This window comes from Saccopteryx leptura, chromosome 3 (genome assembly GCF_036850995.1).
Source record: "Saccopteryx leptura isolate mSacLep1 chromosome 3, mSacLep1_pri_phased_curated, whole genome shotgun sequence".
Taxonomy (NCBI): domain Eukaryota; kingdom Metazoa; phylum Chordata; class Mammalia; order Chiroptera; family Emballonuridae; genus Saccopteryx; species Saccopteryx leptura.
In genome coordinates, this window is record NC_089505.1 from 225,114,745 (window position 1) to 225,132,824 (window position 18,080).

The window sequence follows — 18,080 nt, forward strand, 5'->3', positions numbered from 1 at the left end:
AATGAACAACTAAGGAACTGCAACGAAGAATTGATGTTTCTCATATCTCTCCCTTTCTGTCTGTCCTTATCTGTCCCTCTCTCTCTGTCTCTGACACACACACACACACACACACACACACACGAAAAAAGAAAAAGAAAGAAAGTGTGTAGGGTATCAATGTAATTCAGGAAGTCCCTAGAACAGAAGGATGCGAATTTCTGGACTTCAAAAAAGTGAAGTATTCAGTCCACTGGATAAAAACATAACTCTTCACTGTCAAGCTTCCAACACTAAGGCAGTATATGTCCCAGCAAGCTTCCAGAAAGGAAGGCGGGTCACACACACGATCATCAGAAAGGGCTCAGACTTCCACAGCACCACTGAATGCAGTGCCATCAATACCCTGAAAGAGAATTATTTCGAACCTGGATTCTATACTCAAATTACCAGTTAAATGTGAAGACAGACTAAAAACACATTCAGACATGAAAGGTCTCAAAACATCCTCCCCAACACTTGCAGGAAGCTGCTAGAGGGCATTTTCTCTCAAAACAAGGGAATAAGCCAAGAAAAAAAGAAAAATGGGCTACAGGAAATACAACAAAGGTGATAAAAGAAGTTCCCAGAATGACGAGAAAGAGTTCAGGAATCAGATGTGCAACTTATCTAGATTGGGACAGGTCAGAAGCTGTGAGTGAGCTTCCATAAGTGATGGAGATTATTCCTGTCATTGCCTGTGATGGTCCTAAACAAAGTTAGACAACTGGTGGTTTTGAGATGAATTAATTAGTGACGAGAACAACAGCAACAAAAAGACAACTTGCTGCAGGAAAAACAAAATGTCAAGGAAAGTGATCATGGTATAGTCACTTTATGACTCAGCACTCCCTTTTAAATACTCAAAACATTGAATTTAACAAAATTAAGACCCAATTATACACTGAAGGTGGGATCTGGAGATAACCAGGATGGAAAACAGGTGCCTTAGGCAACCCCCAAATGGTAGTGGCAACCCCATTGTTGTTACAAGCCTTGTTGAATCATCTGACTCTGTAAAACATGCACATATAACCTTGATTTAAAAATAAGCTATTTATTTTTAATTACAAAAAGGGAACATCTGTATCCAAGAAATATAGGCTCCCAGCAGCATGTTCCTGGCCATGGCAGGTATCATTCATTCTATATAGAAATACTCCCTCAGGTCTGTTCCTTGTTCCTGGGCTTCCTTCACATCTGTGGTTCTAGCATCTTCCCAGCTGTCCTTTCCTGAGCCATGGGGAAAATGTCGAGGAGGGTTACTATTCTCCATTTAACCACAGGACAGACAGAGGCTGGACTGTGTAAGGGCATATGGCTCCAGGAGAGGAAACCAGTGTATCAATTCAGAGGCTCTTCTCCAGAACCCTCAGCTCAGTGTAGCACCAAGTTCCCCTTTATGACAGCACTGCTCTCCTTCCTCAAACAAAGCCACAAGGCTACCTCCAGCCGGCCCCAAGACTAAAATTAATGTCCACTCTCTGCTAACTTTCATTGTGAAAGATAAATATTCCCTAGGCCCCTTTCATTGTCTGTAAAGGGTGAGATCCACAGCAACTCTCAAGGGCTGGAGTACAGAAAACGTCCGGTTGCCAAAAAGCATCTTCCTAAAACTACCTCTTGGGACAGGAACTATCAACCTCGTTTGCAAAACAACACTGTTCCAGTAACTATTCTGACCAAGCATAAGAAAGAATGGTCAGAACTGAAGAACGCAATGCAACACTGAGGATTTTAAATAACCACTTCTTTATCTTTTATTGGTTTGGGGGAGGGGGTTTAGAGAAAGGAGAAACATCAATTTGTTGTTCCCCTTATTCATGCCATCATTGGTTGATTCTTGTGTGTGCCCTGACCAGTGATCAAATCCACAACCTCAGCACGTCAGGACGATGCCCTAATCAACTGAGCTACCCAGCCAGGACCAACACTGAGGATTTTTTAACAAATCTCAGCCACACACACACTCATTTAAGCATTCTTTGTAATAGCAACGCTAGAAACAAAAGTCCAATCAAACAGGAAAACTCTGAGAGTAGATAGATCTGTATGGGCCAATGTGAAAATATCCAGGCTGTGCTAAAGGAAAAATGTACACACCTGAAACTCATACAATATTGAATATCAACTGTAATTGGGATTAATTTTATTAAAGGGAAAAATGTCACACTTCCAATAGTGCCCATGGAGGATTGTCATGTGTAATGATCACAGGAACCACAGCAGGGAGGAGTGGGAAACTTGGAGTTGGGTGCAGGTCTGACTTGTTAACAGCATACAGCTAAATGAGGAGCCCAATTCTTCACATATAAACAAAAACCACAAAACAAATTTTCTTAAAAACTGTAGCCTTTTTTATTTAGTTAAGAGGTAGACAGATGAACATGGAAGGCTGTGCCATCTAACTTACCCAAAGTTCACACTCCACTTCATTCATCCATCCCACACTGTCAGAAATATTACAGAAACCACGACTGCCAGAGGCTTTTCTTCCTACTTCTTCATAGCAATGTCAGTAAACTGCTTGCAAAGAAGTTCCTCATTTAAATTCTCATTGTGCCCAAGAACCTCTTCTCTTCACAAGTTCCCATAAATGCCAGCAGAACTTGCCTCTACCAACAGGAGGGCAGAGTGCAAATGACTATTTGTCTAAGAGACTACATGGGGAGCTTCATATGTTTTGTTGTTAATCCCTGTACGTGTTCGGGCAGAAGCTGGTGACACTACCAAGCAGAGCATGGCTCTGAATGGTGTTTAAAAAAAAAGAATCACAAGTTATCTTCAGAGACATTAAAACATAATAGAACTGAAGCCAGATACAAAAAGATAAATATGTACAGGAAATCACAGCCAATAGGAACCAGTGGAAACTGGCTATTTAAACAGCTAATTTTAAGACAAGTCATATTTAGCACAAAAGCAACTGTAGCACAAGTAACACTTCCTCCCCACACCTCCCAAGCTTAAAGATTGTCCTGGGTCTTCTGTAACACTGTAATCATTCAGGGGAGCAGCAATGCTAAGGTGGCCCAAACGCTGACACATTTCTCATCTCAAATAGCTTCCGGCTCCAGGATGACGTATCTGAAGACCGCCATGATAGCAGCACTGATCACACCAGAAATGGGGACTGTGACAAACCAGGCCATGAAAATGTTGCGAAAAAGTCGCCAGTCAACAGCCTTTTTGGATCGGAGCCAGCCAACGGACACAACAGAGCCCACCTAGGAGAGAAACAGGAGAGAACTGGTTACTGAGTGCGGATGATAACTGGTACAGAGATGCATGACTGGAATAGGGAAGGAGCCCGACTGCTGGACTAGACTGAGCTCATGAAAGCTGGTTTGTAACAGGTTAAGGAGATTATCTGTAGGACGATGAAGGCAATATAAAAACCCAGCCATTAAATTTGTTAACTAGGATAAAATGTGATTGGAAAAAAACACTTCCTCTTTCCCTTCTAAGCCACTGGAATTTAATGAACTGCACTAATAATAATTAGCTGCTTTACAAGATGCTTTGTAGGTTTTACAAAGATCATTCTAGAGTGAGGCTAACATTAGACCTAAGAGCTGACAGATCACCTGGCAAGAGAACCTGAAAGGGTGAGGCACAGGCTCCATGACGAGCCCCCGAAACTCCCCCTCAGGATGGTTTCTTCCTTTCCCCCCAGTTACTATACGGTCACCAAGCAACCTTAGGGCTATTCTTCTTAGTCTTCAGTCCTGACAGGCTTTCAATACACTGCCCTTCAACCATCCAGCAGGCCTCACAGACGTGCCTGCTCCACATGAAAGAATGTTTGATCGTTTGGGAAGAATGCGTTTGTACTTAAATAAGGGTAACAGACACAGTAATTACATAATGTGAGCCTTCAAATTCTTGAAATGTCCTAAACATACAATTCTTCAAGACTCCACTATAAAGCTTTCTAAACCAAAGTAAAAATAAAATTAAAAAGCCCATATATTACCAGAACCATTCAGTGACACAGCATGTGACATTCTGCTTACTTTACAATGCGTTGTACTGATGGGAAGGCCAATGTTGGATGCAGTTACCACAGTGAGGGCAGATGCCAGTTCAATACTGAAGCCACTGGAGATACAAAAACATGACTTGTCAAGAATGAAATTGATTTTTTTTTGATAAGCTAACACTACCTCAAAGTTAATGCCATCTTGTGGTGCCCCACTCAATGACAGTTTCCATGGACCTCTTTAATTTGTTAGAATTCTTAAAATCTACTTTACTTTCAATCAGGACACAAGAATTTTCTTCTCTCTCTTCTCTAACGTTTTGAGTTTTTTTAAGGTTTTCTGGAAGCCCATTAATAACATTTATACTTGTATTTTAAAAAATTTGGTAAACATCAGTCTTGGCTCCCAAGTAAAACAAAGGAAAAGTATACACAGCAGTTCAATCTTAGCACATCTATCTTTCTTCAGAAAAAGTTGTTCTGTAGTAAGATCACTGCAGTTGAATGAATATTTGACCAAAATTAGGTTTAAGGTCCAGATAACAGGTTAAATTTAAAAAGTTCCCAACAACAATAGGAACACCAAGAACATACACAAACTGAGTTACTTGAACCAGCAAGTTATCCGTGGCAGCGCCGCCACACGGCCACTGTGTACTCAGCAACAAGCCCCACTTTCCCAGCTCACCTGGAGGGGGTGATCGGTGTCAGATCTTTGCCCATGGTCTGGATGACTCTCCTTCCCCAGACCCACAGACCAAGACAGATCCCAACACCACCATACAGCAGAAGCCATATTGGGGTTGCTACTTTTGAAGACACATCTCTAGTGTCATAAACCAGGTACAGAGCGACCAGAGGGCCAATGGCATTGCTGAAAGAAAAATGAGGGCAAAGGTAAGTTTTTAGGCAGAACTGACAAGCTGTGGTTGGCTAAATAACTTACTAGTAGTCTTGACTGAAGCTTGAAGGTCACTTAACAATATCAGTTTTAGTATCCACAGAATTCTCTCTAAAGAAAAAAACTTTACTGCTTATTTTATTAAGTCAAAACTGTTATTACCTCATCTGACCTAGATTATTGAGTCCCACAGATGGTATAAGCACCACAGCCACAAGCACAGCCTTATAAAAACGTGAGCAGTTTAAGACTAGAACGAATGATGTGGAGATTCAGTCACTGACCTGACATCATTGCCACCATGTGCAAATGAGCCAAAGCAGGCTGTAAGGATCTGCAGGAACTGGAAGAGGAGAGACACTTCTGGTTTATCCTGGTCATTCCATTCTTCTAGAGAGCTACTGCTTCCTTTTCTGTCACCCAGACCCATCTCTGCCTTGGCGCTCATGTCCATCTCGGAGGCCGAGTGAATGTCAGACACAGCATTGCAGTAGCTGGTGTAACTGTCCATTCGAATTCGCTTCTTGCTCTCCGCGTTTGGCCACGTCAGCTTCTCCATCTCCTCCCCTTTCTGCTCACCTTCTTTGGCACGGAATGAATCCAAAGGCATGCCACAAATTGCCATGGTATAGGAAGTGTAGCTATTGTTGCGCCTCAAGGGCTTGTCACCAGAATCTCCCATGCAGTCACCCACCTTCGCAAGATGCAGCTTGTGCAGCAGCTCTTTGTATAGGCCAGAGTCTTTGTGCACGGTGTGATACTGGTAGTGGCCACTGGAGTTGATCTGGTTGCTGACGGCCTGGTTGAACTGAACAAGGTTCCCATTAGGCAGCTGCACTGCACCTGGCCAAGACCAAAAGGTGACACACTCAACACAAAGATCATCAGGACGCAACAGTGCACCTCCGCACCAGCAGAAAAGTGAAACGACTTCCCCACCGAAGAAATTCCACTCACCATTCATGGCACTGTCCAGGCTGGTTTCCTCTTTCAGGTCCACACTGGGAAGCCGCTCTCGCTCCGGCGCTTCCTCCAAGTCTCCCAGCTTGAAGCAGACGGTCCTCTCTTCCACCACAGCCCGCAGGGGCACCATGGCAGGCCCCACCTCAGAAATGGGACTCCTGGTTTCAATGTCACTGAGAGATAATTTTGCTTCTTCATGATCTTCTTTCAAGCTATTCTTTTTTTCCATTAAGGGGCTTTCTGAAGGACTAGACTTTATTTCTCCTAGAAAAATGGGGGTTTTGTGTGATTTTCACCAAACCAACCTGTTCCCTTTCCCCACCTCAAAATAAGAACTATGTGAACTTCAATAAAATTCAGAATAATCTTCCCGTCTGTTTTATCTGTCACATGCCATGACCAGCGATACAGGACACATGGGGCCAAGGGCTGCAGTGTCTCAGTAGAGGACCCGACAGCAAAGGCTTGCAGGCTCCGCTGCTGTTCTTTACAACCCTTTACACAACATGAACCACGCTGAGCTCCTTGCTGATTGTTCTGTAGTGAAAGGTGATTCAAACCATGGCTGGCAAAGGATTGAAAATTTGGACTGCTTTGAGTTCGTATTTTTAAGAAAGGAATTCCTCCAAAATCCCCTCTGGGGACTGAAGCAAAGCAACACAGTTCAGTGCAGGCAACTGAAAGATGACAACTTTAATTTTTACTTCCATAAAACAGAGATGTGCCTACGATTTTGAATTCCACAAGAAGGCAGGAATATTTTCTGCCTACCATGCCAACACCCATTGTGTTTACACGCTTATTCAGGCATCACAGTTGAGCTACAGACCAGGATATAAAACATTAGCAGACTTGAACCATCATCTCCCAGCCTGAGGGAAGTGAGGTCAGCGGTCCTGAGGGCCTCACTCCCGCCCTGCGCTCAGGCACCTCAGAGCAGCTGCATGACACAGCACTGCTCCAACAGACATTGGCCACGCTGCCCGTGCCGCCTCCCTTCCAAAGAGCGAACTAAACCACTGAGCACTTGCAAGTGAAAGGGGCAGAGAAAGATTATATTGCTATTAAGAGAAATCCACCAGTAAAGAAAGGAATACAGATTTAAGATTGATACTAACCCAAATTTAGTGTTTAACAACACAATACTACGTGTAGTAATGGCCTGTCTAAATGATGCCTAACACTTGAAAATATGCCCCTCTAGAATTTGTGTTACAATCCTGAGAACTGGAAAGTCAGAAATACACATCAGCTGTAGCTTTGAGCATCTAAATCTGAAGTTATACACAGATGTAAATAGGGCAAACATTTCCTCTATGAAAACATTTTGTGCCTGCCCCTTATTTTTCATTAAGGTACCCTTAAGTGTCCTTAAGTACTCTCACTTAATGTAGGCTACAGATCTGTACTTGTTTATCATCACTGGCAACTGATCATGGTACAGGAAAAGGACAGATTAAATAAATGCCTAGCTTGTGTCCACAGCATAGATCCAACATTCCTTCTGACCAGTCTTACGTCATTTTAAGTCAGGAAGAACATACTCCGGATAAACCCATATCTCAAATACCCATTTAAAATTTCTGACTTTGCCAATCTAGTCAAACAGTAAATTTCTATAGGTGACCAAACAAAAAAGAAATAAGCACATTACGAGTTAAATTTTCTACCACAATGTGTTACTTACGTTCAATTTTCCTCTTCATCCTGGGACATACAAAGAACCAGACGATAAGGGCACAGAGAACTGCACATCCCACCGAGATGAGGATGGTGCCCCACAGAGGAAGTTTGTCAAAGCCCAGCACTAGGAGATAAAACGGTGCATCTTGAAAACCCCAGGGCTACAGCCCTTGCAATAGCGTGTAACCCTCCTGTGAGGACTCGGGTTTCTCACGCCAGCCCACCATCCTTACAGTGGCTGCCAGCCTTAGTCCACAGGATCTACTGTGCTTGTGGCTGTACAAACTTGGGAGGAAAATCCAACTGTCACCTGAAACCCACACCAGTCTCACCCACTTTAAATACCTGCGGGGCTGACCTCTCCCATCCATGCTCCTTCACAAACTAGCTTTTTTCCTTTCTTTGCCTTAATGATAGGGGGGATCACTATACTGATAATCTATAATTAGTTATGAAAAAAAAGGAACCACCCCACTCCCCAGCCTCCAGATGGTGGCTGTGCACATTACATAGGAAGGTACCTATAGTCACGTCATACTGATATAATTCTCTGTGGAGTTATCACAGTCATTTTACTAGCCTACAGCAAAACCCTTTAACAAGGTTATCTTAGATCAATATCAAACTAAGATACAGGAAACCGAGGATAATATCTATCAAAAGATAAGAACAGTTCAAAGGGCTGTCTTTCACAAAAAGAAAATAGTGGTAGTTTCACTTACAAACTGTATCTTAGAAACTTGTCTACTTCTCCTAAGGCTCAGGGTTCATTAATATTTGTCACCATTTGCTTATCACCGAAATATCAGTAGGCTCACAGCCTCGAATGTACTATTAATGATAGAGGCAAAACACCTTAGAATCTTGGTTGAGGACCCTTCTAAACACAAGTTTTATAGTGACCATAAATTCTTTCATTTTAATTCCTACTTTCAAGCTTGATCATGTAGTTAAATCATACAAACTAAAATATACATGAAATTTGATCAATCTCCATCACAATTTAAATTTGCCCACATTCCAAGTCAAAAAGGGGAAATGAGAGTGCTTTTTCTTGTAAATGATCCACAAAGTTCAAAACAAAAACATCCAAGTTCCCTTTTCAAAAATGATTGAAAATGTTTCTAATTCCACTAAACTATGAGCTTTGCTGCTGCTACACAAAACAGCAGCGCTAAGAGCCCCTCAGACTTCTCAGTTTAGCATGAAGAACCCAATATAAAACAGAATGGAAATACTGCAAGCAAGCTTTCTTTGCCTGCATCATTTCATAAGGAGGCTCATATGCCCTAAAAAGATCAATATTCTCATAAAGTTGGCCACATTCTCTCCTGACTTACAAGAATAAAGACAAAGGTTAAAAATACTTAACTCGCATTTTTGATTAATGACATTACTTCAGTGAGGGAATCCATTAGTCTGAAATGAAATCAGGGCCTAGGCAGGTGCCTGTGTTTAGGGTGTCATCTTGGCACGCTGACATCATGGGTTCAATCCCCAGTCAGGGCACAAATGAGAAGCAATCAATGAGTACTGAGTACAAAACTAAATGGAACAACTAGGTGGAACAATGAGTTGATGCTTTTCTTTCTCTCTCTCTCTTTCTCCCCCCTTCCCTCCCTTACCCTCTCACATCAATGGGAAAATTAAAAAAAAAAAAAAAAGGAAATCCATTTAGGGAGCCACAAGTATACTGCTCACAAAAATTAGGGGATATTTAAAAAATTAATATGAAGCTATAAAATATCCCAATTTTTGTGAGCAGTGTATTAAAAAGTACTAGAAAGAATATCTGAAAATATGAGTGCACAGCACACAGTAAGTTCACATAGCTTCCAGCTTCTATTCCATTTCCCTTTCCCCCTCTCCCTTGCTATATGCGCATGTGTCCTAGGCAACAACATACACGTGTTTCTTCCAGTGCATCAGTCAAATGATCAAGAGCTCTGACTTAATGGTCAAAACCCCTTGTGCCCAATGACCCCAGACAGCGCAAATGAGCTGCTCAGAGCAGGTAGAGCCCTGCTCGACAAGTTACAAGTTGTCAATCTTTTTTAGGTGCTTAATATGTATCATAATATAATCCTTAAATTGTTTTAGCCCCAAAATAAAGTAACCATATTTCAATCTTTACATTATCACAAATTACTTTTCCTCTTAGCTGCATGAATTCTTCTTCCTCGTGCACTTAGACAAGGTGTTAAACATCTCAACTCTTCTCATTCAAGCAGGTTCAGGAGAGTAACTTTAGTACACAGAAACAAAAGGAGCTCCGTTTGGGAGAGAAAAACAAGAATATCCAGCAAACTAGTGCTAAATGGCTGATTACTGAAGACCAGACATAACTAAGAACTCTTCAGCAGTCAGCAGTTGAGGCCAGTACCAATAGCAGTATTTTTAGTATATATAGGAGAAAGGGAGGGAGAAGACCATATTATCTTGGGTCCTGTGAAGACTAAAGGGTAAAGGTCTGTAGTGATTTAGAATCTGAGCAGGTCTCTGGTTGAAAACCTATCTAGGTTAACTGGTTAACTCAGCATACACTAGCCTGCAGCCTTCTGAAATGGGTGCAGGCCAGCCACCTTCTAGGAGATTTCAGCCCTGTAAAGCAAAAAGGGGTAAATTGGGCATTTAATGCAAGTTTTGTAAACAACTTTAAATTCACATCTGATTATTTTGGTATGTACTTACAAGGTGCTCCAGTATACATGATGGAAAACAGGTTTATTCCAACCGTGCAAGCATAGAAAACTGGCAAAGCTCGCAAACCATTAGGAACTGGATCTGCCTGAAAATTAACATTTAAAAAGCTGTGATAATTAACCCATGTCTAGAGAGCCTTGTAAAAAGGGCAGGGTCAGGAATTCCAACCCCAGGCCCTGGCCGGTTGGCTCAGCGGTAGAGCGTCGGCCTAGCGTGCAGAGGACCCGGGTTCGATTCCTGGCCAGGGCACACAGGAGAAGAGCCCATTTGCTTCTCCACCCCTCCGCCACGCCTTCCTCTCTGTCTCTCTCTTCCCCTCCCGCAGCCAAGGCTCCATTGGAGCAGAGATGGCCCGGGCGCTGGGGATGGCTCTGTGGCCTCTGCCTCAGGCGCTAGAGTGGCTCTGGTCACAACATGGCGACGCCCAGGATGGGCAGAGCATCCCCCCCTGGTGGGCAGAGCATCGCCCCATGGGTGCCGGGTGGATCCCGGTCGGGCACATGCGGGAGTCTGTCTGACTGTCTCTCTGTTTCCAACTTCAGAAAAATGCAAAAAAAAAAAAAAAAAAAGAATTCCAACCCCAGTAACTGTTTCTCCACAGTAGTTCCCAAAGCCATTCAGCCTTTTCCTGCATCTGCTCCTGGAAGTCTGTTCATCATGGCTGATGATCTACACCTACCTGAATTTTAAGTTTATGTTTGGTTTTTGTTTGAGTCCCCCCACCCACCCCGTTTTTAACAAGACTATCTATCTATCTATACCAGTCACTGGTAGGTAATGGCCAACCCCCCCCCCCCAAAAAAAAAACAAAAACAGAAAACAGTTTCAACACCCAGTGTTTCAAGGTACCTGTTGTCTAGGTGCAGATCTGAACACATACCTGAAGGTGTACTAGACATTTGTTTGTAAGAGTTGTCAAGAAGCAGACCATGAGATGTTAGAACATTTTTTACCTGACTTTATAGCTGCAAAGATTTCTTTAAAAATACAATATGTAGAAGAATATACTTATTAACAACCACCTTATCTAAAGTCTGATAAATATGCTATTATTAATGATTTACCGAAGTGCTAAGCTAAAAACCAATCATACATTGGATTACCCCTCATTCAACAGAGTGTGCCAAGCCCTAGTCTGGGCTCAGAAATACAGAAGTGGATGAGACAAAGTCCCTGCCCTCACAGAGCTGACATTTACATTCTAGCACAGAATAATGTATGTAAAGCACCAACAAATGATACGAGGGAAAATAAAGAAGGGTAAGGGGGTAGTGATGGAAGGAGTACAATTTAATTTGGGGAGGTAGAAGTATCAGTGGAGCAAAGAAACAAATGAGTAAGTCAATAAGCATGTATACACCCAGGAGTAGAGAAGAAGCCAACTGTGGGGGGCAGGGAAGGGCAGGGTCAGACAGAAAGCACAAAGGCAAAAACTTAAAATATTTAAGGAACAGCATAGAGGCCCGTGTGAATGGAGACAAGAAGAGTTCCACTTACAAATGTGTACCAATTCCACAGGAAAACAAAGCATGAGAGCATGAATCTGAATATGTACATGAGAAGGCTAAACTGTAAAGATGTTGGACTAAAGGCTTACTATCTTGACCATAATCCAATGGAAAATCTTGGGCAGGGAGAGAAAAAGATCCAAAAGTGATCCTAAAGCTTCCAACAAAACACCAGTACACTGGGGAGAGAAAAGCAGTGGCTTAAGATCAACGAGACAAGAGAAAGTAAAGGTGCCACTCCAAATCAGTAGAGATGGGCCCTCACTTAAAAGCACCCTGGCCCTGCTGGGTAGGTCAGTGGATAGAGCGCTGTCTGGACTCACCAAGGTCACAAGTTTGATCCCCACCATGTCAGGGCATGTACGAGAGGTGATCAATGAGGAAACAACTAAATGGAACAACCAAGTGTAATGAGTTGATGTTTCTTTCTCTTCTCTCTTTCCTTCCCCCTCCTTCTCTCTCTCAAATCAATGGAAAAATTAAAAAAACAAAAAGCACTAAGTTTTAGCTCCCCTATTTATACATAAATAGCCAAAATGTAAACAATAACCTATAGAACTGAGGGACTGTTAAGCATCACTGAGCAACTCAACAAATGTGGGTCATACCCCAAGAGCAGTCAATAGGTTATGAACCTGAGGTGTATATACAGTTTTCTTTTAAGAACTATCTATAATTTTAAGTAAACTTTCCAAGGAACCTAGGACACCCACCCCCAATCAAAACTCATTAGCGTTCTACAGACTTAAGCATATATAGACTACTCTTAACAGATTTTCAAATAATAGTTGGCATTGTGGTTTCAAATCAAACTGTAACTGGTTGGTCAAAGAGGAAGTAGTCCACGTAGTCATTTATTTTTCTGCACAGTCCAATTACACATTCCAAGGTAGCCAGCAATCAATTACCCGGGAATAAGATGCAGAATAAGCGGCACTAGTCGTTTATTATGAAACAGCAGGTTCATGGACTAAAAATCCCAAGGTTCACAAGAGTCTAGAAAAAAGGAGAAACCTGAGCAGTATCTCTCCACTGAGGTGGCCGGACTATCCAGCCACCTCAGTCCCTCCCAAGAGGTAATCAGAGCTAACAATTTTATGAACTACTTATTACCGTATGACCCAAATGACACTCCTTAAAATTTTACCAGGAAAAAAATGTGTCTCATTTATGCGGGTTAGGAAAGAGGTCTCTATAACCCCCATTTTCAACCACTACAGTTCATGTTTTACATATTGAATGTTCCAGTAAGTTTTTGTCTAAAGAAAAAGGTTTCTTTGAGTTTGAAAAGATGTCCTAGATATAGTCAGTGTGGTTCCTAATAGAAAGGAGAATGCTGAAAGACCTGTTTTCTTTGATTAGAATTTAAACCCTCAACAGGAAAACTTCCCCTTCCCCTATTTGGGAGGGAGTCAGAGAGAAGGAGAGAAGTAGGGAGGGAGAGGGAGGGAGAAAGGAGAGGAGAGGGAGAAAGAGAGAGAGAGAAACATGGATTTGTTGTTCCGTTTACTTATGCATTCATTGGTTGATTCCTGTACGTGCCCTGACTGGGGATCAAACTGTCAACTTTGGTGTATGGGGAGGATGTTCTAACCAACTGAGCCACCCGGTGAAGGCTCAAGAATAAACTTTTAAAAAGCAATTTCAACACTAATTTCTAAAACAAAAACTAAGGTTGGAAGATTTTAACAGCCAGGACCCCCAAAGGTTACATGTCTAAGTACATTTTCTTGAGATTTAAAGCCTAACTAACCAGAAATATTACCACTCACTGCCTGAAAACTCAAGGTACTGACAGCCTGGACACAGTGTATGAACAAGAGTATGCACCCCAGGACTGGGGTTGGGGTGGGGGTGAGGGGTAAAAGTGAGGAAGATCCTCAAAGCCAGTATTGTTTTAAACACTTTTGCAATCATTCTTGATCCTGTCCACCCTCATATCCACACAAGGAACAGAGAGTTAAGAAATTAATATATTTAACTGAAGCTCTCAATAACCAGGGGTAAAAATACCTGGCATGCATTCCCCAAACAAGAGATCTGGGCATCTCAGAGCACTTCATTCCCTAGAAAGAAGTGGTTTGTTTTGTCCTGAGACCTACAAAATCCATCCTGAATCAGATGCATCTCTTCCCAAAAATCAATCAGCAGACCCAGTATAAACCTTTATATAAGCAGGAATCCCTAATAAGGGATTCTCAAATTCTCTTGGTTCTCTAACAATTCTCTTGGTACAGGGGAAGCTGAGTGACTCTAATAATACTAAAACATCTGGTCTGGGACTACTGGTAAACCTCCAATTTACGCATCACATTGACATCTGAGATAGCTTTGGGAAGTGAGAAAGTAAGTATAGCCATACCAGCCTGCTGTATAAATACCAGCTAATATCAATGAACTGTTTACTCTCATATTATCCCAGATTATAAATGTTTCAAATTTTCAAAGTACTGAAGTATTTAACTGCTTCATTCTGCCAGACTCATGCCATGGGAAACTGATCAGGAATCACTTGTCAGAGTTTCTAAAAGAGAAAAGATACAAATCCTTCCCTACAGAAGCCTAGAACTAGACCAAACAAGCGGGTCTGAACATACTCTTACCCTGGGGACTAAGCTACCTATCTTCCTTCACTCAGATTTCTACAGTTTAAATGCATTTTTAAAATGATCTTACAATGGACAGTTAAGAGCCATTCATCTCAGAAAAAGGACAACTTTGTTTCCTTAGAAAAATGCATTTATGCTTGCTGTAACTCAGTCCAATGACAACACCCCTTGCCCACTTTGGAGCCAGATTCAGACTTCTTGATAAAAGAAATGCTATCAAGTCCCTGAAAAGGGATTTTCAAGTAGACAGGAAATTAATGGCTATCTGCATTTTTTTTTCTGGCCAAGAAAAACAAAACAAAACAACCTTCTCTGATTCTTTTCACCTATTCTGTGAAAGTTGAGTCTAACCACTATAACAATTAATGTTCCTACCTAGATGCTTATAATCAGGTTATGACAATCAGCTCTACTGAATTAGCTATATAGACCAAAACCACTCTATTTAAGTGGCACTATGAAAAAGCTGCAGAGAATGTTATGCCTTTCTGAACCCCAAGCTTATAATTCAAAACGGTTTGCATGATGGTTTAAAGAAATCTGCACACAGCTGGACAAAACCACTCTAAATACATTGCCCTAACTCTCCAGTCCCAGTCTCCCCTGTTCCTTGGCACACCACAGCACTCATTCAATTTCCCCTCCTGAACACCTTCAGGTATTAAAAGCTTGCATCTTTCAGAGAACCTAGCAACATACAAAAGTTGTACAGGCACAAAGAATTTTCAACTTTCCAAAGCTATATACCTATACACCAACCATATTTGCAGGAATGTTATCAGTTTGAACACCACTCAGTGTAATCCAATCAAGGTCATAAAAGGTGGGAAAAAAGATTACCTTACGGAGGATGAATGCTCGAACAAGGAAAAATAAAATTCCAGACATGATACCAGAAAGCAGCGGAGAAACAAACCAAGACATCACTGAAATAGAACACATTTAGAACAAATGTTAACAAATGAAAATCAAGACCCAAAACACACTTTATATTTCTGTACTGTTTTAGAACTTCAGTCTGTCCCTTCCTTTTACACAACAAACTCCCATCCATAATGCCATGGAACATAACAAGAATAAAAAATTAAGAATCCATTTTGAATTAAACATACCAATTTTCACCAGTTCAGACCACTTGACACCCTCCTGCCCTTTTGCCACAAGGGAGAAACCAATGGTCGCACCAACAATACAATGGGTTCCAGAAATGGGAAGCTTCAAAAACGAAGCCATTAGTTGCCACACAGCAGAACCTGAAACACAGTCGAGTTTCATTTAGTAAATGGCAAAATTTCATGTGCCTAGCACATTCCGAAGGAAGGGGGGAATGACACACTACAGAACTTACCAAACATGGCACTGACCGAGCCGGCCATCAGCAGGTTCTGGGTCGAGTTGTACATTTCCACATCAATCAGGCCCTTCCTGATGGTCTCACTCACTTTGGCCCCCAGAAGAACAGAGCCCACCGTCTCAAAGATGCTAGCGAGGATGCAGGCCTGCTTCAGGGTCACCACCCCGGAGCCCACAGCCGTCCCAAAGGAATTCGCCACGTCATTGGCGCCCACGGAGAAAGCCAGTACGAAAGCGATGACGAAGCCCAGGATCAGCATCCACAGGTAGTCCTGGCCCGCAGCCGCAGCCACGGTGCTGACCACCCGTGTGGATGCGGCGGCCACGGTGCTGGCCACCAGCGTGGTCGCGGTGGACGCCATCCCCAAAGCAGCGGCCTTAACTACCAAGAACTACTGAGCGGCTTTCAGGCGTGTAAACAGAATGAGTATGAGGTATCACAGACGCTCAAATAAATAATATATATTATATAAAATTAAATACTGTAAACTGCGGCAGACACCGGGCCGGTCACTGCTATACGCTGTGCGCGGGTATCTGAGGTCCAGGACGTGTCGAGCTCCGGGGGGCTAGCGGCGTGGCGCGGAAGGCCATGGCGGGGACGCTCGGGGACGCAGAATCATCCTGGGGACACAGAACCACGATGGCTCACGCCCACGGCCGCTGCCCAGCGCTCGGGGCAGGATGCACGGCCAGCACGTGGTGGGCCCCTCCCTGCGCCTGCCCACGCGCCCTCAGAGAATACAGAAAAAGGCCGCTCCCGCTCCCGCTCCCGCGCTCGGGGGCCGCCAAAAAGGCTGGGGCAGGCGGGCGCCGCAGGCCGGAACCCCGCCCGCCTGGAGAGAAAGCGCCCGTCACCGCAGCGCCCCACTCACCACAGGAGACGAGGGCGAGCAGGGACGGAGAGGTCCAGGCAGCGAGCACACGGCAGGCAGGTTGGGACCTCGGGCAAGCCGCGTAGTGCCTCAGCAGCGCAGCACAACCAACTAGCAGCGCACGCCGGCAGCCATCACTACGGTGGGACCCGCCGCAGCCTCACCTTATAGCAGCCGAGGAGCACGTGACCTACCGCGCGCGCGCTCCAGCTGAGAGCCCCGCCCTCAGTGACGCACACCGGCGGGCTCGCAGGCCCAGCCGGAATGCCTGGCGGCAGCGTTCATTGGCTGGTCCAGCACCAGAGGCTTCGCCGTCAAGAGCAGCTGATCACCTGGGGTGGAGAGAGTGCTGTGCTGGGTGTCTCCGCCCGGTCTGACCACACAGTTTGGTAACTGCGGGGATTATCTGCTGGGTTGCAGAAGCCCCGACCATGGTGGCTCCCGGTTCCTTACACAAACCCCCACTTGCCCAGCAGATGCGCCCAGCTGTACTTCAGGCACATCTGTAACCCGGCGCACTTTGAGTGCCATCTGGAACCAGGAGACCGCACCTGGCCGGTGATGTTGCAGGTCCAGTCTGCACGTTGTCGCCCCTGTGATGTCCTTAGCCAGATTGGCACTGCCCCGCCCGGAGAGGGGGGCAAGAAGGTGTTCATGGGGTGGCCTCGCTCCCGCAGTTGCAGAATGGGTGGAGACGGAGTGGACAGCAGTCACAGAACCAGGCCATCCCTGAGAGCTTCCCCAGGCCCCAGGACGCCCGGGCTCACCGACCCGCCCAGGGTCACCGACCCCCTCAGGGGCCTGTGATTTTTGCGCTGCAGCAGGGAAGACACCAATGCGAAAAGTCCAGTACTGGCTCCTGATCGCTGCACTGCGTCACTGGAAGCAAGTCTCAAATCGCCCACTTCTCCCTCCCGAATGTGAATTGTTAGCGATAAGTACCTGCCATGTGGTGCTAATTCAGTGTCACCGTCAGAGGCGGATTTCAAGCGACTTCTGAAGAGCACCGAACCCGGCAAAACCCCAACTTTACACTTTCTTCTAATATAAGGAGCCCGATATTTTCTTCTGGGCCCGGGGCCTCAACCGACCTCAATCCTCCTCTGGTCACTGTGTGTGAATGTGACTAGAACTCAGGGCATTCAGTACATGCTAATTAACATTTTTGCTCTTTCCTTGAATATACCTGTTTCAGGATGTAGAAAAGGATGAAAGTCCATGTTCTCTGCATCCCATCTCGGAAGATAAATGGACTTTGCCTCCCTACATGGTCTATAATGTAGTTTTCACAATAAAATTTGCTCTGCACATTCAGTGGCATTTCATCATACAGCCTGAGATTAAGAAAATTGATCATGCCATGGGAGAAGAAGTTCATGGTCTTGTGTCAGAGTTGTAGTGAGATTTAAGAATTCCAACGGAAAGACTCACTAGGATTTCAGTGTTCTAGAGCTCTCCTCCCTTTGCCATCTTTAGCAGTGAGGC

The 18,080-nt window shown here is 44.0% G+C and overlaps 1 protein-coding gene across 1 annotated transcript; it reads right to left on the reverse strand.

The window, feature by feature from the left end:
- Positions 1-2,358: 2,358 nt before the first annotated feature.
- On the reverse strand, positions 2,359-16,792 carry SLC20A1 (solute carrier family 20 member 1). The gene is made up of 11 exons (XM_066377728.1): positions 16,596-16,792; positions 15,716-16,344; positions 15,480-15,620; positions 15,208-15,293; positions 10,239-10,335; positions 7,552-7,671; positions 5,859-6,128; positions 5,186-5,744; positions 4,689-4,874; positions 4,035-4,119; positions 2,359-3,245 (listed from the first exon to the last, which is right to left on the reverse strand). Exons 2-11 carry the CDS (start codon positions 16,080-16,082, stop codon positions 3,075-3,077), a joined length of 2,082 nt encoding a protein of 693 aa, XP_066233825.1. The 5' UTR covers positions 16,083-16,344; positions 16,596-16,792; the 3' UTR covers positions 2,359-3,074.
- Positions 16,793-18,080: the final 1,288 nt, after the last annotated feature.

Excerpts from the sequence above, each read along its gene's own strand:
- SLC20A1 (XM_066377728.1), bottom strand. The coding sequence starts at position 16,082 with ATGGCGTCCACCGCGACCACGCTGGTGGCCAGCACCGTGGCCGCCGCA. Across the intron at positions 6,129-7,551 it reads GATGAAGAGGAAAATTGAAC|GAGAAATAAAGTCTAGTCCT; the intron begins GTAAGTAACACA and ends CCATTTTTCTAG. Across the intron at positions 4,875-5,185 it reads CATGGTGGCAATGATGTCAG|CAATGCCATTGGCCCTCTGG; the intron begins GTCAGTGACTGA and ends TTTTTCTTTCAG.